This window comes from Heterodontus francisci, chromosome 30 (assembly GCF_036365525.1).
Source record: "Heterodontus francisci isolate sHetFra1 chromosome 30, sHetFra1.hap1, whole genome shotgun sequence".
Lineage (NCBI taxonomy): Eukaryota > Metazoa > Chordata > Chondrichthyes > Heterodontiformes > Heterodontidae > Heterodontus > Heterodontus francisci.
Genome location: NC_090400.1, coordinates 15,904,029 through 15,931,744, shown reverse-complemented (window position 1 = coordinate 15,931,744; position 27,716 = coordinate 15,904,029). Strand labels below are relative to the sequence as shown.

The window sequence follows — 27,716 nt, the reverse complement described above, 5'->3', positions numbered from 1 at the left end:
GTAATTCTGGGTCGACTTTATATCTAATACTTTCCTCCCCCTCCTCTGGTAAGGTATCTAGACTCTATTTACTGCCTCACCATGGCAACTCAGCTGAGACTGGGAACTTGGGCAGTGGGGTTGGTTGAACCTGTGTCTATTACTGTAGTATCATCAATTGCTATCACACTGTGGCTAAATTATAGCACTTCCATCAGCTTCTTTATTTAAAAAGGTATTTCTTTTGAACTGTAAAGTGTTGAAAGGGTGACATTTGGCATAGGCTTTTGGTTGGGAACCTTGGATTTTTGCAGAACCAGCAAATCATCTTATTTTACCATTTGGGTCTAATGCATTGCTGCTGCCTTTCTTATTGTACTACTAACGTGATATCTTAATTAAAATGGGATGATTAAGAGTTATGTTTTATTTGCCTCATCTCTCTTCATTTGAGTCCTATTTTGGTATTCTATGAGGGTGAAAGGAAGGACATCCAAAGCTAGAGCTCCCTGGATGACTAAAGAAATTGAGATTAAAATTAAACAAAAGGAAGGCTGATGATAAATGTCAAGTTCATGCTGCAGTAGAAAACCAAGCAGAATACAGAAAATGCAGAGGAGAACTGAAGCGGTATTGTGTGGTGGGTGGACACAGTGGCTGCAACTGAACCCGACGCCGGGATTGTCAGGCCCAATCTTCCCGTCGACGGTGAAGCTCTGTGGTGGCCCCTCTGCCGCTCTGCAACGGGTCCCAACTTAGCATATTTAAATTACATATTTGCATGAATTAAAATCTAAACTGCTGCAATCTTACTTTCAGTTCCCGATTCTCAGTGTGACGAGCGGCACTCACGTGCCTTTACTTTCCCGTCGAAGGAAGGCTGGTGCCACCAAGGTGGGGAAGGGGTAAACTCTGCACTTTGTGTATAGAGAAGTTGGGGGGGAAGGGGTAAACTCTGCACTTTGTTGAACTGTCTGCAGGGCTGGCAGTCTTTTAAAAATGGCAGCACCACCTGCTTCCGCATCGGTGGGGCCATGAATGGCGTCGCCAATGTCGCCATGTGATGAGGCTGGGGCAGGGGAGGTGCATGGCCACCGCGAATATGTAAAGTGACTACCCACCGCAGAATTTGGTGGCGCTGCTCCTGGTGGCGGAACTGCAGAATCCAACCCATGGTGACTGGATAAATCTGGTATTTTTATTATGAGATTCCAGGACTTTTACTGGTATTTTGAAGATAACATTCCATGAATTATAAATGCAAATCCACTTAACAAATGAATAAATTAATTTCTGTTTTTATTATATGACATTTTGCAACATTTTTACTGGTGTTTTGAAGGACCCATTTTTTCATAAAAACTGAACATGAGTGGTCTTGGTGATGGGGAAATCTTAAAATAATTCAGCCAAAAGAGAAAAAGACTAAAAAATACTCAAGCTCTGCCAAACTATTATAATATCTAAAGTGTTTTAGAATATTATTACTTGGATAACATGTAAATCTCGTTCCTTTCCAGATCTGTGACACCTACAAGGTAATGTACCTGTTGCCTAATCTCCGGAGACTCAATGGCAAAGATATAACATCCAATGCAAATCACCTGAGGTTTGTCAACAGCCAACAGCTAATGTCTCAAGTGAGTGCATGGTAATGGAGCAGCAAAGCTTTTGCTTGATGAAATTGGGGATTGATTGAAATTTGTTCTAAAAGACAGCATCTTTTGACTCTTATGAGCTAATTTACAATAAAGGTCCTCAATAAAATATATCAGAAAGAAGCTGCTAATGTGATGCTGTTAAGTATATGTTCAACTTTTTGCGATTTGACCTGTAATTATCTGAGGCAAGCGCTTAACTGGAGTCTATATGAAATATGCGCAGAGCACTGTATTGGCTATTGAAACTGATTTTCAAAGAACAAGTCCTATTTTGTTTTCCCTCGCACTTGATGGCTTGCAACCCCCCCCAATTTTTCACTTATTTCTTTTGGCATTTCATATCATTCCTTTGTTTTATTTTCCCAGTATTTGAACTTCAAATAATGTTTCTGGCTTCCCAAAAACCCACATTCCTCATATCCCTAACTTACAATACTGAAGCAAAGGAACTCTGCAAACCTCAGATTATCAAAGGGAGAAGGTGGAGGAGGATTTTTGAACCAAATTTTTATAAAGAATGTCCCAATGTGCATTATATCAAAGCATCAACTTTTTTTTGTTTTGATTTTCTCTAGGTAACTGGCTTTTGGGAGAAAAAGTACAAGGCCCAGCTCTCAGAACCCCCTACAGCTGCTGAGATAAAAGCAGTTGGAAAAGACTTTGTGAGATCTGCAGTTGCTAAAATTAAATATGGCCCAAACTCTCTGAGTGCATTTACAAAATGGAGGGTAAGTAGTTTTTTTGGCACTTTCTATTGCGGTTGTTTTTGATTCTAGTATTTTGTTCATCTTAAGCAGGTGAAGAGTTGATTTGATTATTTGGACTTTAAAACTGAATGCCTCACAGGGCCCATAATCTATTTCAAATTACTCACTGTAAGCATGTGGCTAAAATTTAATATAGAAAGCAATCTTCTTTTTTTACTCCAGCCTATGCTCAGTGCTTCCCACAGTGAGCTGGTTGAGATTAGACGTTCAATGGCACAACTGAACAAGCCAACATTCCATCACTCCATGGTTTCATGTGTTGGGATTGCGATGTGCCGTACTTTTATTCTGACGAATTGCTTACTCATTTCCTTTACTCTTTGTTCTAGAACAAATATCCTTGAATGATGCTGTCTACACTCCAAAAGTAACAATTTTCATTTCATTTCTCAACATCCTTAATTTGTATTTGGTATTAGAATTAATAACTGGAATTTTACTAGTAACAATTTGCAAATTTATAACAAGTGTTAATATTGTTTTAGAGATAAATTTTAAGCAGATCGTTACTCCTGTTGGTGTGTTAAGGCTGACATTTTCCAGGATAAAAGTTCCTTCTGAATCTTTGGAAGGTTTGTTATTTAGAACTTTAGTAATTGTGACCCTGTGGCTGTCCATTCTTGACTACCTGCAGTCAGAGCCTCATTTCTCAGCCACTGCACCCCTTGGATCAAATGGAGACAAGTGGAGTTTATTTGGTTGATAAAGCATTATCTTGATCATTTACAAATGAATTTTAATTTCGCTTTAATGTGGACACAGTTCATCCAAATCTGGCTAAGAAAGATTGAGGGGTGCTTTGGTCTTGCTTATCTTTCTTCAATGAAAGGTCAAACGCAAGTTAAGTTTGAAGCATTTCCTTCGTGGTTCATAACTTCTAACATGGAACAGATTTTGTCCCATTTGTGAGGCCCAAGGCCAGTAGAAAAATGGAAAACAACAGTTGCGGGTGGGAGTGCTGCATCGTACGCTAACCTGTTGCTCAGCACCCTGCAGAGAGAGGGGCAGCCTCGAGGTGATGAGGGGTGGAATTTTATGCTCCCCTCCGTGGTTGGGTTAGAAGTGGGGAGAGCACAAAATCAAGTGGGATGGTGGCGGGGTCCCACCTCCACCAAAATTTAGTCCAGGACGGAAAGGCCTCTGAACAACCTTCCTGCCCCATCACCAATTGAGGCCTGTAACTGGGTAATTAACCACCAATTAAAGGCCTCTTCCTGCTGCAACTGCAGTTACACATGCGGCGGGCGGCCCTGCCACCACATGGGAAACACGGCACGAAAAGCTGTGTGGACTGATTCACGGCTTTGGGAGGGTGGGGTTCGGGGTGGGGTCCCTTGTTCAAAGGCACTTAGTGCCTGAACGAGGTACCTGGCATTGTGAATGGGGGGGCCCACTGAGGGCCACCCCCCCCCTGCCCTTGCTACTGACGCCACCTCCCCTGTTACCTCAACCCCACGAGACCCCTCCTGCCCTGTCCTACCTTAAGCCTGGTTCCTGTGCTGCTCATCAGTGTCTGGTCGCTGCAGCTATAGTAGCAGCCACCACCTCCACAGTAGCCTCTGATTGACCCGCAGCTCTACAAGGCTGGGACTTCCAGCGACAGGGTTCTAAATCCTATGGAAGGCCTGCCACAGTCCAGTTAAGTGCCTGATTGGCACTAAATTCGAGGGACCTTACATAGACGAGGTGACGTCGGGATCTCGGCAGCAGTTTCCCCTGACATCGAGACCCCTGCCACCTGAGGATCCAGACTATCAACAGCTGGTGATAAGCATGCGTGATATCCAGCATTACGTTTGGATGCTGAAAATGTAAAGGTGGCTGGCACTTACGAGCCATCTGAAAACCAATTAATGACTTTTCGATGGGGAAAGGTACACAGGGTGAGTTGGATCCAAGTGAACTGGCCTTGCAATGACATTCAAAGCGAATGAACCTTTTTTGGCAGACTTAATAACCTGACACCACAGAACCAGCTGGCTCATTACTAGGACTTGGACAGTAGTTACAAAGTAGGATTGTATGAAATAAAAGCAAAATACTGCAGATGCTGGAAATCTGAAATAAAACCAAAAAGTGCTGCAAATACTCAGCAGGTCTGGCAGCATCTGTGGAGAGAGAAGCAGAGTTAACGTCCTCTTCCATTTCCGCCACTACCAAACTCATCTTCCCCTCCCCTCCACTGTCAGCATTCCGAAGGGATCATTCCCTCTGCGACACCCTGGTCCACTGCTTCATTACCCCTGACACCTCGTCTCCTTCCCACGGCATCTTCCAATGCAATCGCAGGAGGTGTAATACCTTCCCTTTTACCGCCTCTCTCCTCCCTATCCAAGGCCCAAATACTCCTTTCAGGTGAAGTAGCAATTTACTTGTACTTCTTTCAATTTAGTATACTGTATTTGCTGCTCACAATGCGGTCTCCTCTACACTGGGGCGACCAAACGCATATTGTGTGACCGCTTTGCGGAACACCTCCGCTCAGTTCGAAAACATGACCCCGAGCTTCCTGTCGCTTGTCGTTTGAATACACGCCCCTGCTCTCATGCCAACATCTCTGTCCTGGGATTGCTGCAGTGTTCCATAGAGTCCAGTATTCCAGTGAACATCAACGCAAGCTTGAGGAACAGCACCTCATTAGGCACGCTGCAGTCTATCGGACTGAACATAGAGTTCAATAATTTCAGAGCATGACTGAACCCATTTTTTTAGTATTGTATTTTTTATTTTTATTTCTCTGCCTCATGGCAGACTGGTACAAAAGGTGAAGTCACACGGGTTCAGAGGTGAGCTGGCAAGATGGATACAGAACTGGCTCTGTCATAGAAGACAGAGGGTAGCAGTGGAAGGGTGCTTTTCTGAATGGAGGGATGTGACTAGTGGTGTTCCGCAGGGATCAGTGCAGGGACCTTTGCTCTTTGTAGTATATATAAATGATTTGGAGGAAACTGTAGCTGGTCTGATTAGTAAGTTTGCGGACACAAAGGTTGGTGGAGTTGCGGATAGTGATGAGGATTGTCAGAGGATACAGCAGGATATAGATCAGTTGGAGACTTGGGTGGAGAAATAGCAGATGGAGTTTAATCCGGACAAATGTATTTTGGAAGGTCTAATGCAGGTGGGAAGTATACAGTAAATGGCAGAACTCTTAGGAGTATTGACAGGCAGAGAGATCTGGGCGTACAGGGCCACAGGTCACTGAAAGTGGCAACGCAGGTGGATAAGGTAGTCAAGAAGGCATACGGCATGTTTGCCTTCATCGGTCGGGGCATAGAGTATAAAAATTGGCAAGTCATGTTGCAGCTGTACAGAACTTTAGTTAGGCCACACTTCGAATATTGCGTGCAATTCTGGTCGCCACACTACCAGAAGGACGTGGAGGCTTTGGAGAGGGTACAGAAGAGGTTTACCAGGATGTTGCCTGGTCTGGAGGGCATTAGCTATGAGGAGAGGTTGGAAAAACTCGGATTGTTTTCACTGGAACGACGGAGGTGGAGGGGCGACATGATAGAGGTTTACAAAGTTATGAGCGGCATGGACAGAGTGGATAGTCAGAAGCTTTTTCCCAGGGTGGAAGAGTCAGTTACTAGGGGACATAGGTTTAAGGTGAGAGGGGCAAAGTTTAGAGGGGATGTGCGAGGCAAGTTCTTTACACAGGGGGTGGTGAGTGTCTGGAACTTGCTGCCAGGGGAGGTGGTGGAAGCAGGTACGATAGCGACGTTTAAGAGGCATCTTGACAAATACGTGAATAGGATGGGAATAGAGGGATATGGTCCCCGGAAGTGCAGAAGGTTTTAGTTTAGGCAGGCATCAAGATCGGCGCAGGCTTGGAGGGCTGAATGGCCTGTTCCTGTGCTGTATTGTTCTTTGTATTTCATTTTTATTTTAGTTTGTTTCATCATTACACTTTTTTTACCATGTGCCTGCCCACTTTTTTTACCATGTGCCTGCCCACTTTTTTATTCATGTTTTTACTTTTGGCCAGGGCTTTCATTATTCTGTCATTTAACACCCTCTCTGCACTAACGCTTTGTCTTTCACCACACCATTAATACACTCTTTCTCTTTGCCTTTGCCCCACGACCTCCTTGTCAGTTATTCTCTGTGACCTTCTGTCCTATCAACACCTTCCCATTTGTTCTCTTTTGCCCCACCCCCACTTTATTTGCTTAAAACCTAATTCTTTTCTAACGTTTGCCAATTGCGATGAAAGGTCACTGACCTGAAACGTTAACTTTGCTTCTCTTTCCACAGATGCTGCCAGACCTGCTGAGTATTTCCAGCACCTTTAGGATTATATGAAAGTTCAATTGATCTTTTGGAATTAACCAAATATTTGCAATCTTATCTTTTTGAATCTATTGTGACTATAAGTCTTCAAAGGGTTAAAGGGAATATATATTAAACATCTTTTTGGTTGCAAAGTCTAGGACAAGAGGGCATGGTATAAAAATTCAGGAGTGAAATTAGGAAACACAAGTACGAAGGGAAATGGGGCAAAGGCAGATATATTGAGTTAGGTCACAGATTAGCCATGATCTCAGTGAGTGGCGGAACAGGCTTGAGGAGTTAAATGGCCTACTCCTGTTCCTATGATCTGGAAACTTGCATCTTTGCGTGAGAGTCTAGATCCTTTTTACCTCTTTGGACTTGTGTGATTTGCTTCCTAGGTGGAAATGCTAGCTACAGAATTTGTGGCCTCTCTACTGCAGCATGAGGAGCAAATATCCTCTGACTCGGGAGGAAGTGAACATGAAGATGAAAATGAAAACGAAGAAAATGACACTGATGTAAGAGCTTAAAATTATTTCATGTATTATTTTAGAGACATCATCCTCATTCTCCACGTATCTTAGGATAATCCCAGACTGAAGTAAAGTTAGTGGGACACTATAATGTCCAGGAATTATGCATTCTGCCAACTTTTGATGTTCGCCATCCTATGCTGCTTGCATACCTGTCCTTGGTTCTTTTTCTTCTCCATTGACGGCAAAGACTTGATGCTTTGCTTACAGTAGCATAATGTTTTTGAAAGCTTGCCCCTCCCCCAACCGTTCAGGATTGATGGATTACTACTGTTGAAATTACCTTAAGCACGTAAGAAATAGGAACAGGAGTAGGCCATACTGCCCCTCGAGCCTGCTCCACCATTCAACAAGATCATGGCTGAACTTCCACATCAACTCCACTTTACTGCTCTATCCCCATATCCCTTGATTCCCTTAATACCCAGAAATTTATTGATCTCAATCTTGAATATACTCAATGTCTGAGCATCCACAGCTTTCTTGGGTAGAGAATTCTACTTTGATAGGAAGAATGGCAAAGCAGAATATTTTTAAAAGGTGAGGAACTAGTAAATGTTGGGATTCAGAAGAACTTGGCTATCTATATACACGAATGAAAGAAAGTTAATGTGCAGGCACAGCAAGCAAATAGAAAGGCAAATGTTATGTCAGCCTTTTTGCAAGGGGGTTAGAGTATAAGAATAAAGAAGTTTTGCTGCAATTATACAAGGCTTCCGTGAGTGAAGAAATTTCTCCTCATCTCAATCCTAAATGACTAACCCCATATCCTGAGTCTGTGATCCCCAGTTTGAGACTGTCCAGCCAGGGGAAATATTTTCTCCGCATCTACCCTGTCAAGGGAAACCGAAAGCTGCCAGGGTGAGTATACAGGTAAGCTTTTAATTTAATTTAATTTAATTTAAATCAAACATAGCATCAAACATCATAGGCAAGCAGGTAGGTTATTGGTTTGGGAAGAAGCTACCTGTTTGAGTATTTGGTAATTGATTAAGATCCATTCTAATCCTAACGTTTAATATAGTAAAAGAACTAGCGGTAAGCTTAATAAAATATATTTTTAAAAAAAGGAAAATAAAATAAATAATTGAATAAAATAATTAAGTAGTTAATTGAAACAATTAAGGATGGCAGGACAGGTGATGTGTCACGGCTGCAGCATGTGGGAGCTCCTGGATGCCATTGTGATCCAGAGCAAACACATCTGCAGTAAGTATTTGCGGCTCAAAGAACTTCATCTCTGTGTCATTGAGCTGAAGTCCGAGCTGCAGACACTGCGACACATCAGGGAGGGGGAAAGTTACCTCGACATTTTGTACCAGGAGACTGTCACACCCCTTAGGATAGGGTCTTCTGACTTGGTCAGTGGTCAGGGACAGGAGAATGTGACTGCAGCTGAGGCAGGTAGGGGACCCAGAGGGCAGGAGTGCAGGAGGCTGAACTTTTGCGATTGTCCAACAGGTTTGAGGTTCTTTCAGCTTGTTTGGATGAGAGTGGGGGCTGCAGGCTGGATGAGCAACCTGATCATGGTACAGGAAGTCATTCAAGTGGAGGGAGAAAAAAGGAATGTAGGGGTGGTAGAAGTGGGTTCCAGTTCGTGAGGCACTGGCACCAGCATGGGGGAAAGTACCGTTGGGATGGTCTACACCTGAACCGTGCTGGGGCCGGTGTTCTAGCGAGCCGCATAACTAGGGAAGTAAAGAGGGTTTTAAACTGAATAGTGGGGGCAAGGGATCAAAGTTGGGAAGATATGGTAAATCAAGTAGAGACAAGGCAAGAGAAAAAGGTATTAATATAGGAAATGATAAACAGACTGTGACAGGAAGGGACAGCGTACAAATCTAAGAGTAAAATCAACAGATAAGGCTAGAGGTTACAAAAAGAATGAAAGGACAAAACTAAAGGCTCTGTATCTGAATGTACATAACATTCGAAACGAAACAGATGAACTCAGAGCGCAAATAGGAATAAGGACAATCCGATAGCCATTACAGAGACATGGCTGCAGGACGACATAGATTGGAACCTGAATATTGAAAAGTAGGACATTTAGCAAGGACAGGAAGCTAGGAAAAGGTGAAGGGGTAGCTCTGTTAATTAATGATGGTATTAGTGCAACAGAGAAGGATGACCTAAGTTCAGGAGACCAGGATGTAGAAGCAGTTTGGGTAGAAATGAGAAATCACAAAGGCAAGAAGTCACTTGTGGGAGTGGTGTACAGGCCACCTAACATTAACCATACTGTAGGACGGGGTATGAAGGAAGAAATAATGGCAGCTTGTCAGAAAGGTACAGCGATAATTATGGGGGATTTTAACCTACATACAGACTGGAAAAATCATATGGGCTGAGGTAGCCTAGATGAGGAGTACATAGAATGTTTTGGGGATAATTTCTTGGAACAATACATTCTGGAGCCAACCAGAGAGCAGGCTATACTAGATCTGGTATTGTGCAACGAGATAGGATTAATTAATGGCTTCATAGTTAAGACACCCCGAGGTAGCAGTGATCATAAAATGATTGAATTTTACATTCAGTTTGAGGGAGAGAAGAGTGGGTCCAAGACTAGTATTTTAAACTTAAATAAGGGCAATTATGAGGGTATGAAAGCAGAGCTAGCTAAAGTGAACTGGCAAATCAAGTTAAGGGATAGGTCAATAGAGATGCAGTGGCAGACATTTAAGGGGATATTTCAGAATACACAGAATAGATACATTTCAACAAGAAAGAAAACTTCCAAGGGTGGGACCTGCCTTCCATGGTTAACTAAAACAGTAATAATAGTATCAAACTTAAAGGAAAAGCATATAATTGCGCAAAGATGGGAGGCAGGTCAGAAGATTGGACAGAATATAAAAAACAGCAAAGAGTGACTAAAAGATTGATAAGGAAGGTAAAATTAGAGCACGAGAGAAAGCTAGCTAGAAATATAAAGACACATAGTAAGAGTTTCCAAAGATATTTAAAAAGGAGAAGAGTTAACAAAGTGAGCGTTGGTCCTATAGAAAGTGAGTCTGGGGAATTAATAATGGATAATAAGGAGATAGCAGATGAATTGAACAGATATTTTGCATCAGTCTTCACTATTGAGTAAACAAGTAACATCCCAGTATTAGCTGTAAGTCAGGAAATGGAAGGGAGGGAGGAACTCAAGAAAATTACAATCACCAGGGAAGTGAACAAATGTTTGGAGCTGCGGGTTGACAAGTCCCCGGGTCCTGATAGACTTCGTCCTAGGGTGTTAAAAGAAGTGGCTAGTGAGATAGTTGATACATTAGTTTTAGTTTTCCAAAATTCCCTAGATTCGGGGAAGGTTCCGTTAGATTGGAAAATAGCGAATGTAACTCCTTTATTCAAAAAGGGAGGGAGACAGAAAGCAGGAAACTACAAGCCAGTTAGCTTAACATTTGTCTTAGGGAAAATGTTAGAAGCTATTATTAAAGACGTTATAGCAGAGCATTTAGAAAATTTCAAGGTAATCAGGCAGAGTCAACATGGTTTTGTGAAAGGGAAATCATGTTTAACCAATTTATTTGAGTTCTTTTGAGGGAGTTACATGTGCTGCGGATAAAGGGGAACCGGTGGATGTATTGTACTTAAATTTCCAGAAGGCATTTGATAAGGTGCCACATCAAAGGTTACTGCAGAAAATAAAAGCTCATGGTGTAGGGGGGTAACATATTTGGCATGGATAGAAGATTGGCTAGCTAACAGGAAACAGAGAGTAGGCATAAATGGGCCATTTTCTGGTTGGCAAGATGTAACGAGTGGTGTGCCACAGGGATCTGTGCTGGGGCCTCAACATTTTACAATTTATATAAATGACTAAGATGAAGGGACCGTAGGTATGGTTGCGAAATTTGCTGATGACAAAGATAGGTTGGAAAGTAAGTTTGGAGGACATCAGGGGGCTACAAAGTAATATAGGTAGGTTAAGTGAGTGGGCAAAGACCTGGCAAATGGAGTATAATATGGGAAAGTGTGAAATTGTCCACTTTGGCAGGAAGAATAAAAAAGAAGCATATTATCTAAATGGTGAGAGATTGCAGAGCTCTGAGATGCAGAGGGATCTGGGTGTCCTCGTGCATGAATCGCAAAAAGTTAGTATGCAGGTAATTAGGAAAGCTAATAGAATGTTATCGTTTATCGTGAGGGGAATTGAATACAAAAGTAGGGAGGTTATGCTTCAGCTATACAGGGATTGGTCTCTTTATTTAAGGAAGGATGTAAATGGGTTGGAGGCAGTACAAAGAAGGTTTACGAGACTAATACCTGGAATGGGTGGGCTGTCTTACGAGGAAAGAATGGACAGGCTAGGCTTTTATCCGCTGGTACTTAGAAGAGTAAGAGGCGACTTCATTGAAACATATAAGATCCTGAGGGGTCTTGACAGGGTGGATGTGGAAAGGATGTTTCCCCTTGTGGGAGAATCTAGAATTAGGGGCCATTGTTTAAAAATAAGGGGTCGCCCATTTACGACAGAGATGAGGGGAAATTTTTTCTCTAAGACGGTTGTGAGTCTTTGGAATTCTCTTCCTCAAAAGGCGGTGGAAGCAGAGTCTTTGAATATTTTTAAGGCGGAGTTAGATAGATTCCTGATTAACAAGGGGGTGGAAGGTTATCGTGGGTATGTGGAAATGTGGAGTAATCAGTTCAGCCATGAACTTATTGAATGGTGGAGCAGGCTCGAGGGGTTGAGTGGCCTACTCCTGCTCCTAATTCGTATGTTCATATGTTTATTCTTATACTGCAACCCTCTTGCAGTAAAAGCTGATATATCATATGCCTTTCTAATTGCTTGCTGGACCTGCATGTTAACTTCCTTTGGTTAGTGTACAAGGACACCCAAGTTCTTCTGAATCTCAACATTTACTGGTCTCTCACCTTTTAACAATATCCTGCTTTTCCATTCTTCCTACCAAAGTGGATAGTTTCATATTTCCCCACATTATACTCCATCTGCCAAGTTCTTACCCAATCACTTAATTGGTCTACATCCCTTTGCAGCCTCTTTATGGCCGCTTCTTAGCTTACTTTCCCCCTTTCTTCATATTGGCTCAGCCATAAATATTTTGCTGTTGATGCATATGGATAATTAACAATTCTAATGTGAAGAAAATAGATTATGATCTTGAAAAAAGACCACGTTTTGGTTTAAAACGTAAAAGTTATATCCTATCAGGAGGGCATTCCTGGATACCAGTGTTCACCTACAGTGTCTTTGTTGCTTTCCACTGTGAAGATTGTCTCCACCTCTCCAAAAGGGCTCCTAAAAAAAAAACTGGTGATCTGTGTAGATTGAATAGCTTCACTTGATCAGCTGCACTCACCAGGCGCCAGCCTTGGGGAATGGGTGCACAAATTAAATCTGAAAAGTGCAAATGCTAATTGTCCCATTTCACAAAGTTCCCAAGCATAGATGTGTTGAGCAGGCACTCTCCACATGAGGCAGCACAATGGGAGGGAGAATGCAACTTCTTGATGTATATTATAATGACAGTATTGCAGGATTATTTTTCCTTTGAATGCCATTTCGATGTAGAATTTATATAGCTGCCTTACAGATTCTTGTTTGTATGCAGGTCTTTAAGAGCTCCAGTAGAAGAAACGTGCAGAGCTCTCAGTCCTCCATTGCAGTATCTTCAAATCGAAACACCAGACTTCAGGCTGTACAGGATACTGCCAAGAGTGTAAAGCAAGTCATTTCTGGAAAAGCTGAGGTATCACAAAATGACAGTGAAGACATTTCCAGAAAAAGTTTGAGAATTCAGCCTGGAAAAGAAGGACATACTGCTCTGATGGCTAAACACCCCAAGAAAGACCATAGAGTTGCAATGGTAAAGGAAACCAGGACTACAAAGAGGGATTGTTCAGCAACTCCAGATGCAGTCAGTAAAGAAATTATTCAGAAGAAGAAATCAAAGTACAAGGTAATTGGCTTGGAATTACAACAGCAGCTTTTCCTTCCGATATTTTGCAATGCTTGCATCCTTTACATAGAGCTTGACGTTTGACCTTAAACCATATAACTTGTGTAGCAAAATTTGGGACTTTGCTTCAGATTTGTCGCAGGTAGATCTTTGGGAAGTCACTCCTGTAACTGGTCTGAATGTATGTCTAGAAATTGGATCGCTCTGCACCAATAAAGCAGTACCTCTGGTTTCATTACGGGGAAGGATATGTTCACGATCATTCCACACTGCGCTGCCTGCTATATTGGATTCATTAACAAAAAGCTACAGTATCACTTGTGGAGAATGAATTTCTGGATAAAGTGTTTGCTTGAAAAATTATCTGCATGTAACTTTACAAATAGTAATTATTGATTTTACAAGCTTTTATTCTCTGCAGTACCCCCCCCCCCCCCGCCCCGTTCAACAAATTAAACCTGAAATAACTTATTTTTTATATTTATAAAATTCACTTCCTTTCTGCTTCCCTGAACGTTCCTCCCACTGGCCTCTCAAGCAAAGGATTTACGTCTGCTGGGGCATGTTTCTATGGCTGCTAATTGTTTTCCAGTTCTTCATTTTGGTCACTGTTCATGCATGAACAGAGACAATGGGCAGAATTTTAACTGCCAAGGTGGGGAAGGTTTGAGGTTAGTGTGGTTAAAGCCCTGAAAAGTGGAGTGGGGCTGTTGGGTGAGTAATTTCAATATTTAACTCCCCAATTAATTGAGGATTTAACCCAGCATTCTGGCTTTAACAGCCAGTGCACAGATTTCCTGAGCTGTCTGGAACTCGCCAGGGTTAACCATGCGAGAGCACAGTGGGGAATGCTTATTCAGTGAAACTGGCAAGCTGGGAAGCCTTCAAAATTTGAAACTGAGGAGCTCTAGCCTTGCCTCGATGAGAGACTTGTGCTTACTGCACTTCTGAGAGTATGCTTACTGCTTTTCAGGTGATTTCCAATTTCTTGGAAGTCAGTATACCCGTAGTTAACTTAATTCACCTTGCTCTACACTTCCCTGCTGTCAGTCTTCACCGCGGCATGGGAGCAGCTTATGAAGCTCTACCTTGGACCTCTGATGAGGAACTAGAGGAGCAGCAACACCAACAGCAGCGGAAGCAACACCAGCATCCTGGTGTGAAGAGGAGGGAAGGGTGACAGTGAGGCATGGTTGTGAGGTGGCACAAAGATGAGTGTTGGCTGTTCAGATGGGGATGTGAGGAGATGCCTTGAGGGAAAAGAATGAATGGAGCTGCAAGATATGTTGGTCTGAGGACTGCTGTGCAGAAGAATGCTGGGAAGGTCATTGTGGGGCTTGGCACCTGAAAGTGTTATGCCACTCAACTTTCCTGCCCTCCTGAGATCCTTACATTTCTTGGGGCACTGTATCCATGTTTGAGGCAGCAGACTCCTGCTGCTTATTTCCTCAGCCACTTCCATCCACATCTGCTTGGTTGGAGAGGCCTCTTCCTCCATTCTTTGGCAAACACCACCTCATTTCAGTTTCTCAGATCCTTCAACAGGACCTCCAGCCATGACTCTGAGATCTTGGGAGGAGGCACCCTTCCCAGATCTCCTTTCCATTCCTGTGGTTTCTGAATCCTCAGAAATCAATGTACGGTTCAGCTATTCTGACTTTTAATTTGAAATCCTTCCTTTGACAGATTCACTGTGTCATCCTGCCCTCCCTCTGTCATTGGTCGGGAAACACAGAAATGGGATGCTGATGCTGCGGCTGAGTTAAAGAGCCGTGGCAAAGCCCGCTGCTGAATCAAATAGGTTCTCGATTTGCTACCAGACTCCCTGCTGCATGCGGAACTGTTAGGTAAAATTCCGCCCAATGGGTCCAATAATAACTTGGAGCCAGAAAGGGTGCAGGGTGGTAGGGATCTGGGGATGAGAAACCCAAATGGCAGCTCCTGTTTTAAATTATCTCAATAGGGTTTGTATTTGTAACATATACTATCATGTTCCACAACTATTTGCATTAGCTATTAAGCGCCATAGTGAAGAATCGAACCTCTTTTTCATCTTGATGTTAATTTTCCATAATGTTGTAGTGTCTGCTTATTACCACAATGTGGCATCGTAACTTGCAGAGGTACATCTACATTATATTGCAGAGTCAGTTGCTTTGAATCTATGTAGGAAAGGGCAGTAAGCTTCCAATAAGAAACAGTGAAAAGAGCTAAACTGAAAATTTAAATGTGACAATTAAGCATTAAAATAGATTGAAAGGGAAATTGAGGCATAAATGAGGTGGCATAATGCATTGGCGTGGCTGGCAGCTAGTGACCTGATGCCTTCTCGGGTTCTTTTTCTAAATGATATTTGGAAATTTTTTTAAAAGTCTTTTCACATCAGGGAACAATAATTCCTCTAGTGTTATATTCTCCCTCTATTGAATGACAATGAGACTAAAACCGTGCAACCTTCCAAGTACGAAAGCAAATCTCAACAGAGATTGAGTTGTACTAGGGGTGGAGAGCTGCCATCCATAGGCTTGAAACCCATGTGGTTTTCTGTTACTGGTGAGTTAATAACCTCAGTTCCTGGCTTGATTGCGAAGTGAAAATAATCTGTTATTTCGTGAAGGGAAACTGGAACTGATGTTACTGTGTCTCGCTTTCAGAGCTGATCTTAGAAGAGTTCTATTTAATGGAGAAACAATTATTTTCTTATGGAGATATCATTGTAAGTAGAAGAGGGCATATTATGGGAAGCATTCCCAAGGGAAGACTTTTTTGAAAATGCATTACTTTGTTCAGATTAAAATGTATGGCTTGTTTCTCTTTTCTAACAATGTGCTTTCTCGTCCAGTCTTTTTTAAAATTAAGTTTGTTGCTTCCTTCACACCTCCTTAAGCTACCTACATGCCACACTTTTCCCCAACTGAGAAAGGCTGGGTGCAATTTATTTTCAGACTCTTCCCTATGCTAATGCTGATCCTTTAGTTAGCAGTTCCACACAATGCTATTTCGCCCTTTGATTTTTCCCACTCGCTCAGGGAGTATTGCTTGACATGTTAGTTGACTGCACTGAGATTAGAACCTTGCATTATGGGGAATAATGTTAAGGATAGAGTTCAGAAATAAGAAGGAAAATAGTACAATTCCTGGTATGCACCATAGTCCGCCAAATGGCGGAAATGAAACATTAAGAGGTGGTAACCTGTGTGGAACACTCAACCTGAAAGTGTGGAATCAGATTCCATAGGAACTTTCAAAAGGCAATTGGACATGTATTTGAAGAGGACTAGTTTTGTTATGGGAAAAAGGCTGGGTTGTGGGAGTAAACTGAACAGCTCTTCCAAACAGCCAACACAGGCACGATGCGCCAAATGACCGCCTTCTGTGTTGTAAGATTCCATGATGGGTGAGAGAGACATGGAGGAACAACAGGGTGATTTTAGTTATCCCAAGATAGACAACAGTACTGCATGTGATTGAAGTTTCATAGGATGCAGCCACTTCCTTGATGAGTAGACTAACAAGGAAAGAAGTATTACTTGATTTAGTTCTTAAAAACCAAGTGAGGTAAATAACTGATGTGAGAGTAGGAGAACACTTTGGAAGTAGCAATTATAATATGGGTTCAATGTAAAGATTAGAAAGGATAATGAAGAGTCAAAGATAAGAGTGCTGGATTGAAAAAAAGGCAAAGTTCAGTGAAATAAAAATGATTAGCACAAATTAACTGAACAGCAGCATAATCAAACAGGCCGATAGATTAACAGTAGGAAATTATCAAGTATGAGTTGTACTGTAAAAAAAAAAATTCAGGAATATGTAGAAGATGTTAGTGGAATGGGCAGATAGTTGGCAGGTGCAATTTAAAATAGATAATTATGAGATAATGTATTTTGGGAAGGCAAAAAAACAAAGAATGGGAATATATACCTCAAGGAATGACACTTAACAATGACACAGAGTTCAACTATAATCCCCTGCAAAAGCAAGTGTAGGTGGAAAAAACCACTGAAAAGCCCAATTGATTTTTCGGGTATAGCATAAAGGAATAAAGAAATTAATAATGAATTGTATAAAGCATTGGTTAGGTCACAGTTAGAGTACAATGTGAAGTTTTGGATTGCTATTATAGAAAAGGCATTGAAGTTTCTATGGTAAATTTCTATGTTCTACCAGTACTTTTTTTAATCCTCACCAGAACACTCTTGTCCTAGAACCTCTACATTTTCTACAGACCCACAGCAGGAATAACAGCCCTGAGGATTTAAGCACTCAGCTCTGGGCCTGTGCTTTTGAACCGGACGTGAAGAATTCCCAGATTCCAGGTGAAATAATACAACTGTAAACTAAAATAGCACACAGATTGTAGACAGTAGTTTTTTTTTTACTGACTGAATAAAGTTCATAACATTTAGTTATTTACACACTTTGGGCTGAATTTTATTCTCCCGCTGCCAGGAGTAGTGGCAGGCGAAACAAATGGCGGCCTGCATGCGCTGCCATGCCGCTGCACTCTAGTGCGCGGTAGCCCATCTACATACATTGAGCGGCCCGCCCACCCCCAATCATGTAGCGGGGACGGGCTCTGCAACACCAGCAATGGTGTCAGCTGCCTCTGTGCTGGCACCATTTTTAAAGGGCTGCCAGACCTGCATGGTTGAAGCCAGTAAACAAGGCCACCCTCCCACCCAAACATTGTAAATCGATTTTTGGCCCATTTCCCGCACACCCCACCCCCCCACAACATAGAAAATAAATGGCTGCCCTGTTTCCCCCCGCCCCCCCAAAAGCAGTTACATTTAAGATGTGACTTCCCCCCCCACCCCACCACAACTGCACAAAGTGCAGAGGTCACCTCTTCCCACCCCCCCCCCCCCACCTTTACACTACACATGCAAATTTGACCCCATTTCTCCCCCCCCCCCACCAACTACTCTCAAAATCCCAAGCTCTTCCTTCCCCACCTCTGTGGCACCAGCCTTCCCTGAACGCATTAGTGACGGCCGCTGCACAAAAGATCACTGACAGTCAGCAAGATTGCAGTGAAAGGTTTGTTAATGTATTAATTTCCTTTATTTAAATATTTAAAGTATGGTCCTGTCACCGGGGGTGAGGGGGGCTGCTAAGGAACCTCGCCGCTGCTGGGAAGATCGGCCAATGCAATCCCGGCATCGGACTCAGTGGCGGGCTGCTGCCTGTGCGATCTTCTGTCCCCCACCCACTCGCCCCTGCCACGGAGCCTGACGGGAGCTCAACAAAATCCCAGCCCTTGAGTGAAACAGTGCAGAGTACCCTGTAAACACTATGACATTTATTTTATTTGACTGGACCTTTATTGTCAATGGAAGTTCTGTATGTGTAATGTATTTAGATTTTAGCAAGACTTTTTAGTAAAGTGCCACACCAATAATTAGTCCACAAGGTAAGAAGCATGGAATAAAAGTCAAGCTTCTAAAATGGATTAAAAATTTGCTGAACCAGATTGTACAGAGGATGGTTGTGAATTGCATCAACAAGGCAAGTAGGTCACTGGCCTGATCTGTGGATTTATTTATATTTCTAGTGTATTCAAATGATTTTAAGCTGGAGTTAGAAACAAAGCTAAGTTTTTAAATTACACCATGTTGGTGGGAATCTCAAAAAATAGAGAGGAAACAAACCAAATGCAAGCTAACGAGAACATGTTAGTAAGGCGGGCTGATGAGTGGCAAATGGTGCTTAATGTGGACAAATACAAGGCAATTCGACTAGGGGCGGGAACTAAACAATGGCAATGGAAACTAAATAACTCTAGACAACAGGACACTGCAGGAGAGGAATATGGAAGTATTGATGGAACTTAGACCCAATAACCTTACTGCTGGTTTATAGATGACAATGTTTTGGCTACACCTGGAGTATTGTATCGAATTCTGCATGCTGCACCACAGCAGGGAATCTAGGCTTGAGAGGCAGTGAACCAAACTGTGATTGTTTATTCTGGAGAAGACTTAAAGGAGTTAAACGTAGAAACATAATAGGAGCAGGAATAGGCCATTCGGTCCTTCGAGCCTGCTCTGTCATTCCTAATGATCATGGCTGATCATCCAACTCAGTAACCTGTTCCCGTTTTCCCCCCATATCCTTTGATTCCTTTCATCCCAAGAGCTATATCTAACTACATGAAAACATACAATGTTTTGGCCTCAACTGCTTTCTGTAGTAGCGAATTCCACAGGCTCCGTGCACTCTGGGTGGAAATTTCTCCTCATCTCAGTCCTGAAAGGTTTACCCCGTATCCTTAGCCTATGACCCCTGGTCCTGGACTCCCCCACCATCGGGAACATCCTTCCTGCATCTACCCTGTCAAGTCCTGTTAGAATTTTATAGGTTTCTATGAGATTCCCCCCTCACTCTTCTGAACTCCAGAGAATATAATCCTAACCGATTCAATCTCTCTTCATACGTCAGTCCCACCATCCCAGGAATCAGTCTGGTAAACCTTCGTTGCACTCCCTCTATAACAAGAACATCCTTCCTCAAATAAGGAGACCAAAACTGCACACAATATTCCAGGTGTGGCCTCACCAAGGCCCTGTATAATTGCAGCAAGACATCCCTGCTCCTGCACTCGAATCCTCTCGCTATGAAGGCCAGCATATCATTTACCTTTTTTACCACCTGTTGCACCTGCATGCAGTTATTATTCAAATATTCAAGGGGGCAAATACATTGACAGTGTAGTACACTGCCGCAAACTCAAATTGGGGAACAAATTGGGCTCTACTTTAGAAAATAGAAGATGCACAGATAGATTGGATTTAATGATGCTTCACAGAGTATAATGAATGTGCTGAACAGGAAGGCAGTGGTGGGGGGAAAAAAAGTCAAAGGAGAAATTAGATAGATATTGGAGACTGATGGATTGTACTTTCCAATGTTCTGACCACCATGTTGAAAGGATCTTCTCTAAATGAAACTTTTGAGCATTGATTTTCCTTATTGCATTTCTTGAGGAACTGTTCCCAAGTGCAACCAAGAGAGAAAGGGGACAGAGGCCTATTATGTTAGGTCTCTGAACCCAATGCAGCATGCTGGGTTTCCCAAATAGGCTGTATTGTAGCCATTTAATCACTCATGAGATGAGAGGGCATTCGTAACATCCTGCCACATCCTGTCATCATTGTTTAGCAGTTGGGTGTCCAAGTGGAGCAGCACCTGAAGAAATTTCATTGGGTGAACAGTTTAAAGATGAGTCCAGAAAAAAGGTTGATGCAATCTGTTAAGTATTTCCCCCGTTCCAGATGACCTTCAGTTCGCGGAGTCTTTAGCTGCAGTTGTGCTCCTGTTTTGTGGTAGAGCAGCCATTCGCAGTTGAACCTACTGTATTTTTGGAAGGGGATGCCTCCCCCTCTTTCATCTCCCTCACCCCTAAAGTGAAATTGCTTTGAGAATCCTTGATGTTTAAAGTTTAAGTTATTTGTGAGCAGATTTCTTGAGATATGAACAGACATTAATTATTTTGATACAGTACTGTGGAGAAGTATGATGTAGATTCATATTTACAATGCCTTTAATTCTGATCATGTCAAATTTCTGAACAAAGCTCAGTTTCCCACAAGAAACAAAATGAAAATCAGCGTCATCAGCATGCTATCCTCATGCAACTTTCATTGACTGGCTTGAAGGAGCTGTGGTATAGAGGCCTGGGTGCAAGTTGTCCACTTTCTCATGATGTGTATCAATGGTGGTTCCCTATCTGTGCCCTGCGAAACCCCCAGTTCTTTGATTCCACTATTATGGCCATTACAGCTCTAGGGTTTTAAATACAGGACTGATGAATTGAAAAACACTTCTCTTGTTAGTGGAACACCCGTCAGAAATCAACATTTTACAATCCTTAGCTCTATATTTAAAGATCCAAAGCTATTAAACAAAAGAAAATCCCAACAACTAGAAATTTTTGAGACAGATAAGCATTCATGTGCTTGATGGAGCTTAAAAGGTGGCATTTGCATGAGGAAACATGTAGTTTGTGGGTGCCATAATAGTATGAAAATAAGGATTATAGTCCTACAGATGACCTCATTTAAACTGCTTGAGATGATTTAAGGAGATGCTCTGCAGGATTTACTATAAAATAACTTCTGCAGGTAAATATAAAATCAACTTACAACAATAGGAATGCCAGTTACTAGGGGAATAATTATTATAATTTCTGTGAATAATCTTGAGTATTTCTTTGACTTTAAAAAAAAAAATTAATTCGAGGTAGTGGAACAAGTATGTCTTATGTAGCTTTGCATAAACCATGTATTTACTTAAATGTTTGTATCAGGTGTAGGGCTGCAGTCATCTCGAAATGTGGCTACATGTGGAGGGGATTCAGTTTGCATCATTGACTGTGAAACCGGGATTGTCCATCACAAGTATAAATTAGTTGGAGAGGTGAGTGCAGTTATATAGTCTGCGCCTGAAGGTGTAGGATATTGCCAATGTTGCTTGTGCAAAGCTCTGTGACTGTGTGCGTGTGTCTCACTTTCTTTTTTTGCCCTTTAATATTTGGAGTAAATGTTTAATCTATCAGGAACTAGAGTAAACACAAATTGACGCTTCCTGCAATTCTGTACTATTGATATTGCAGTGGTCCCCAAATGTGCAGACCAACAGGGAATATGGTTAAACCAGTGCATTAAGGGTATTAAAAGACTAACTCATATATTTGACACTGGTGTTTCTTATGCAGAATACGAGATGCTCATATTTTACTATAAATATTTGTATGTGTGAAAACTAGTTTTTTTAGACTATAGCTATGGTGTGTACAAATTAAAATTTAACTGTGATAGTTTATTATTTTTCAGATGGATGAGATTTGAAATATCACTCTTTGTTAGTGAGTAAACTAGTTCCTGTGCCATAGTCTTTTTCTTTCGAATTGTCTTCAAGAGCCATACATAAAGTGTGAGCTAGTAAGGGTCATACTTTGCTGCCATCCTTTTTAATTGAACCATATTCTAACTAAGGTATTAGTGTATCAAGAATACAATTTCTATGATAAGATCCTAATTGTTTTATATGATTTTTCTCAGGAATTCTTTTCTCTGGCCTGGACTACCCTAACTGTGATTGATAAAGATCAGAAAAGAAAACTCAATGTGTTGGCTGTGGGTGGCCTGATGGGTGTGGTAAAGTTGATTCACACAAAGGTGAATTACTGCTATGGGAAGATAAAGGCTCACAAGAAATCAATCTCTACGCTTTGCTTTTGTCCAAAACGGGAGACATTTCTCTTCAGTAAGCATTGAACTTTCTATGGGGACACCCTTTAAGATAGTTTTGTTGGAGTGAGGAAGGATAGCAAGAAAAATTTTGTCTTGATTGAGGGAGAGAAAAATATTAATTGGTACTATAATCTTGAGCTAAAGTAAAGAAATAGATCTGCTAAAATAAGCCACAAGACTTAAAATTGTTGATGATTATAGAACCACGGAAGTTTACAGTACAGAAGGTAATTCAAGCCTGCATTTCTGAACTAACTCTTGAAGAAATTTCTTCTAACCTCATTCTAATAATAATTCTAAACTGATACTGCCTTGTCATTGACTCCCTAACCAGAGGAGATAATCTTTCCCTACTCAAGCTATCAAAACCCTTCATAATTTAAAAAATCTCCTGTTGGCCTCTCTATTCCTGTGGAAATCCAGTCCCAATATCTCATCTCTCAAAGAACAGTACAGCACAGGAACAGGCTATTTGGCCCTCCAAGCCTGCGCCAATCTTGATGCCTGTCTAAACTAAAACCTTCTGCACCTCCGGGGTCCATATCTCTCTATTCCCATCCTATGCATGTATTTGTCAAGATGCCTCTTAAACGTCACTATCGTAACTGCTTCCACCACCTCCCCTGGCAGCAAGTTCCAGGCACTCACCACCCTCTGTGTAAACAAACTTGCCTCGCACATCCGCTCTAAACTTTGCCCCTCTCACCTTAAACCTATGTCCCCTAGTAACTGACTCTTGCACCTTGGGAAAAAGCTTCTGACTATCCACTTTGTCCATGCCGCTCAACTTTGTAAACCTCTATCATGTCGCCCCTCCACCTCCGTCGTTCCAGTGAAAACAATCCGAGTTTATCAAACCTCTCCTCATAGCTAATGCCCTCCAGACCAGGTAACATCCTGGTAAATCTCTTCTGTACCCTCTCCAAAGCCTCCACATCCTTCTGGTAGTGTGGCGACCAGAATTGTAAGCAATATTCCAAGTGTGGCCTAACTAAGGTTCTGTACAGCTGCAGCATGACTTGCCAATTTTTATACTCTGTGCCCCGACCGATGAAGGCAAGCATGCCGTATGCCTTCTTGACTACCTTATCCACCTGCGTTGCCACTTTCAGTGATCTGTAGACCTGTACGCCCAGATCTCTCTGCCTGTCAATACTCCTAAGGGTTCTGCCATTTACTGTATACTTCCCACCTGTATTTGACCTTCCAAAATGCAGTACCTCACATTTGTCCGGATTAAACTCCATCTGCCATTTCTCCGCCCAAGTCTCCAACTGATCTATATCCTGCTGTATCCTCTGACAATCCTCATCACTATCCGCAACTCCACCAACCTTTGTGTCATCCGCAAACTTATTAATCAGACCAGCTACATTTTCCTGCAAATGTTTTTAAGATTTTAGAGATACAGCACTGAAACAGGCCCTTTGGCCCACCGAGTCTGTGCCGACCATTAACCACCCATTTATACTAATCCTATATTCCTACCACATCCTCACCTGTCCCTATATTCCCCTACCACCTACCTATACTAGGGGCAATTTATAATGGCCAATTTACCTATCAACCTGCAAGTCTTTGGCATGTGGGAGGAAACCGGAGCACCCGGAGGAAACCCATGCAGACACAGGGAGATCTTGCACACTCCACACAGGCAGTACCCAGAATTGAACCCGGGTCGCTGGAACTGTGAGGCTGCGGTGCTAACCACTGCGCCACTGTGCCGCCCCTAAATCATTTATATATACTACAAACAGCAAAGGTCCCAGCACTGATTCCTGCAGAACACCACTAGTCACAGCCCTCCATTCAGAAAAGCACCCTTCCACTGCCACCCTCTGTCTTCTATGACAGAGCCAGCTCTGTATCCATCTTGCCAGCTCATCTCTGATCCCATGTCACTTCACCTTTTGTACCAGTCTGCCATGAGGGACCTTGTCAAAGGCTTTACTGAAGTCCATGTAGCCAACATCCACTGCCTTTCCTTCATCAATCATCTTCGTCACTTTCTCAAAAAACTCAATCAAGTTAGTGAGACACGACCTCCCCTTCACAAAACCATGCTGCCTCTCACTAATAAGTTCATTTGTTTCCAAATGGGAGTAAATCCTGTCCCGAAGAATCCTCTCCAATAATTTCCCTACCACTGACATAAGGCTCAGCGGCCTGTAATTTCCTGGATTATCCTTGCTACCCTTCTTAAACAAAGGAACAACTTTGGCTATTCTCCAGTCCTCTGGGACCTCACCTGTAGCCAATGAGGACACAAAGATTTTTGTCAAGGCCCCAGCAATTTCCTCCCTTGCCTCCCTCAGTATTCTGGGGTAGATCCCATCAGGCCCTGGGGACTTATCTACCTTAATGTTTTTCAAGACGCCCAACACCTCCTTTTTGATAAAGAAATTCCTCCTCAGTCTTACACGGCCTGCCCCTTATTCTGAGACTGTGTCCCCTTGTTCGAGACTCACCAGCAATGGGAAACATCCTATACGCATATACCCTGTCACGTCCTGTAGGAATTTCGTAAGTTTCAACGAGATCACCTCTCATTCTCCAAAACTCTAGAGAATGCAGGCCCAGTTTCAGCAAACTCTCCTCATAAGACAATCCCACCATCCTAGGGATTAGTCTGGTGAACCTCCGTGGCACTCCCTCTATGGCAAGTATATCCTTTTTTTGATAAGGAGACCAAAACTGTGCACAATACTCCAGATGTGGTCTTGCCAAGGCTTTATACAGTTGCAGCAAGACATCTTTACTCTTGTACTCAAATCCCCTTGCAATGAAGGCCAACATACCATTTGCCTTCCAAATTGCTTGCTGCACCTGCATACTATCTTTTAGTAACTCATGAACAAAGACACCCAGGTCCCTTTGGACATCAACACTTCCCAACCTCTCACCATTTAAGAAATACTCCGCCTTTATGTTTTTTCTACCAAAGTGGATCAATTCACACTTATTCATGTTATATCCCATCTGCCATGTTCTTGCCCATTCACTTAGCCTGTCCAAATCCCCTTGAAGCCTCTTTTCATCCTCCTTACAACTCACATTCTCTAGTATTGCTCCTGGTATGCTCCTCTACACTTCTCATTGAGCTAGGGTCGATCCCCTGGCTTGATGGTAATGGTAGGCAGAGGGATATGCCAGGCTGTGAGATGACAAATTGTTGTGGTATACAGTTCTGCTACTGATGCCTACAATGCCTCTTGGGTGCCCAGTTTTGAGCTGTTAGATCTGTTCTGAATCTCATTTACCCCAATCCCATGTGTTCAAATTTTGTTTACTGATCTGTGTGTGACCTTATCAAAAGCCTTCTGAAAATCCAAATAAATTTTCCCACCAATACTCAACTTAGTTAAAATGCATCACGCAAATAGCAGGTAAGGAATATGTTTATTTAGCTATTGTGATCCATGATTTAGATTTTTTTGAAAAAATACCTTAAATATAACCAGTATGTTAAAGTTAATCAACAAACTATAAACTTTCCATCATAGAAATACATCACATTGTTTATCCTTTACAAGAAACAATTCTTGTCGATTCTATTATACAGTTAGATGGAATCTGAGGCTCCACTGAAACAAAAGATTAGTGGTGACCAATCTTGTCAATCTCCTCATTCTCAAGTCCCCCTCGTAACTCTAAATTCTCATGCCAGGCATTATCCACGTGATAAAAGCAAAATACTGCGGATGCTGGAAATCTGAAATAAAAACAAGAAATGCTGGAATCACTCAGCAGGTCTGGCAGCATCTGTGGAAAGAGAAGCAGAGTTAACGTTTCGGGTCAGTGACCCTTCATCCGAAACGTTAACTCTGCATCTCTTTCCACAGATGCTGCCAGACCTGCTGAGTGATTCCAGCATTTCTTGTTTTTATTATCCTAGTGAATCTATGCTGTACTATATTCTATGAATATTAAATGCCCTTTCTTTTATAGGCACCCAAAACTTCATACAATATTCTAACCAAGATTTTGTACAAATTTATCATAGCTCTTTGCTCTTGTATTCTATGCCCTGCTTAATTTACCTATAAAATGGAAAATACTGTTGCCCTTTTTATGGTTCACTGCACTTTTGGAGAATTAGACATTTGAATCTCTGGGTGTGTCTGTTCATCCATATCTTTCAGCAGCTTTTCTTTGAATGTTTCATTGGTTTTCTTTCCAAAATGTATTACCTCATTCACAATGAATAGCATCTACCCATTCTTTTTAAATTTATTCTTGGGATGTGTGAATTGCTGGCAAAGTCAGCATTTATTGTGCATCCCTAATGACTGAGTTCCTTGCTAGGCCATTTCAGAGGCTAGATGAGAGTCAACCATATTGCTGTGGGTCTGGACACATTTAGGGCAGATCAAGTACATAAAACATGAGAACTAGGAGCAGGAGTAGGCAATTCAGCCCCTCGAGCCTGCCCCGCAATTCAGCCCCTCGAGCCTGCCCCGCCATGCAATACGATCATGGCTGATATCATCTCGGCCTCAACTCCACTTTCCTGCCCGTTCTCCACAACCCTTCAACCCTTTACTAATAAAAAAAATCTGTCTATCTCCTCCTTAAATTTACTCAGTGTCCTGGCATCCACTGCACTCTGGGGTAGTGAATTCCACAGACTCACGACCCTTTGAGAGAAGTAATTTCTCCTCATCTCTGTTATAAATCTGCTACCCCTTATCCTAAAACTGCCCCTAACCCCATGTGATCTTACCATGTGCATTAACCTTTTGTGCGGCACCTTATTAAATGCCTTCTGGAAGTCCAGATATACTACATCTACAGGATCCTCATTATCCACTTTGCTTGTCACAGCTTTGAAGAATGCTAGCAAATTAGTCAAACACGATTTACCCTTCATAAAACCATGCTGACTCTGATGGATTGCGTTTTGACTTTCTAAATGTTCTGTTTTTACTTCCTTAATAATGGATTCTAACAATTTCTCAACGACAGATGTTAAACTAACTGGTCTATAGTTTTCTACTTTCTGCCTCCCTCCCTTTTTGAATAAGGGCATTATATTAGCTTTTTTCCAATCCACTGGAACCTTTCCTGCATCCAGGGAATTTTGGAATATTATAACCAATGGATCCACTATCTCCGCTGCCACTTCCTTTAAGACTCTAGAATGTAGGTCATCAGGCCCTGGGGACTTGTCTGCCTTCAATCCTAATAGTTTGTTCAGTACTTTTTCCCTAGTGATGATGATTTTCCAAAGTTCCTCCCTTTCTATAACCTCTGCATTACCTGTTACTATTGGGATGGTACTAGTGTCCTCCACCATGAAAACTGAGGCAAAATACTG

The 27,716-nt window shown here is 42.1% G+C and overlaps 1 protein-coding gene across 6 annotated transcripts in view; it reads left to right on the top strand.

The window, feature by feature from the left end:
* The window catches only part of lrwd1 (leucine-rich repeats and WD repeat domain containing 1), a 51,625-nt gene that overhangs the window by 4,587 nt on the left and 19,322 nt on the right, over window positions 1–27,716 (top strand). For all 6 annotated transcript variants that reach the window (XM_068010131.1, XM_068010130.1, XM_068010134.1 and 3 more), the window contains exons 4-10: window positions 1,500–1,619; window positions 2,216–2,368; window positions 7,078–7,197; window positions 12,798–13,145; window positions 17,335–17,461; window positions 21,454–21,563; window positions 22,208–22,412. In XM_068010131.1, the coding sequence (XP_067866232.1) occupies window positions 1,500–1,619; window positions 2,216–2,368; window positions 7,078–7,197; window positions 12,798–13,145; window positions 17,335–17,461; window positions 21,454–21,563; window positions 22,208–22,412 (1,183 nt within the window). The remainder of the gene's footprint in view (window positions 1–1,499; window positions 1,620–2,215; window positions 2,369–7,077; window positions 7,198–12,797; window positions 13,146–17,334; window positions 17,462–21,453; window positions 21,564–22,207; window positions 22,413–27,716) is intronic.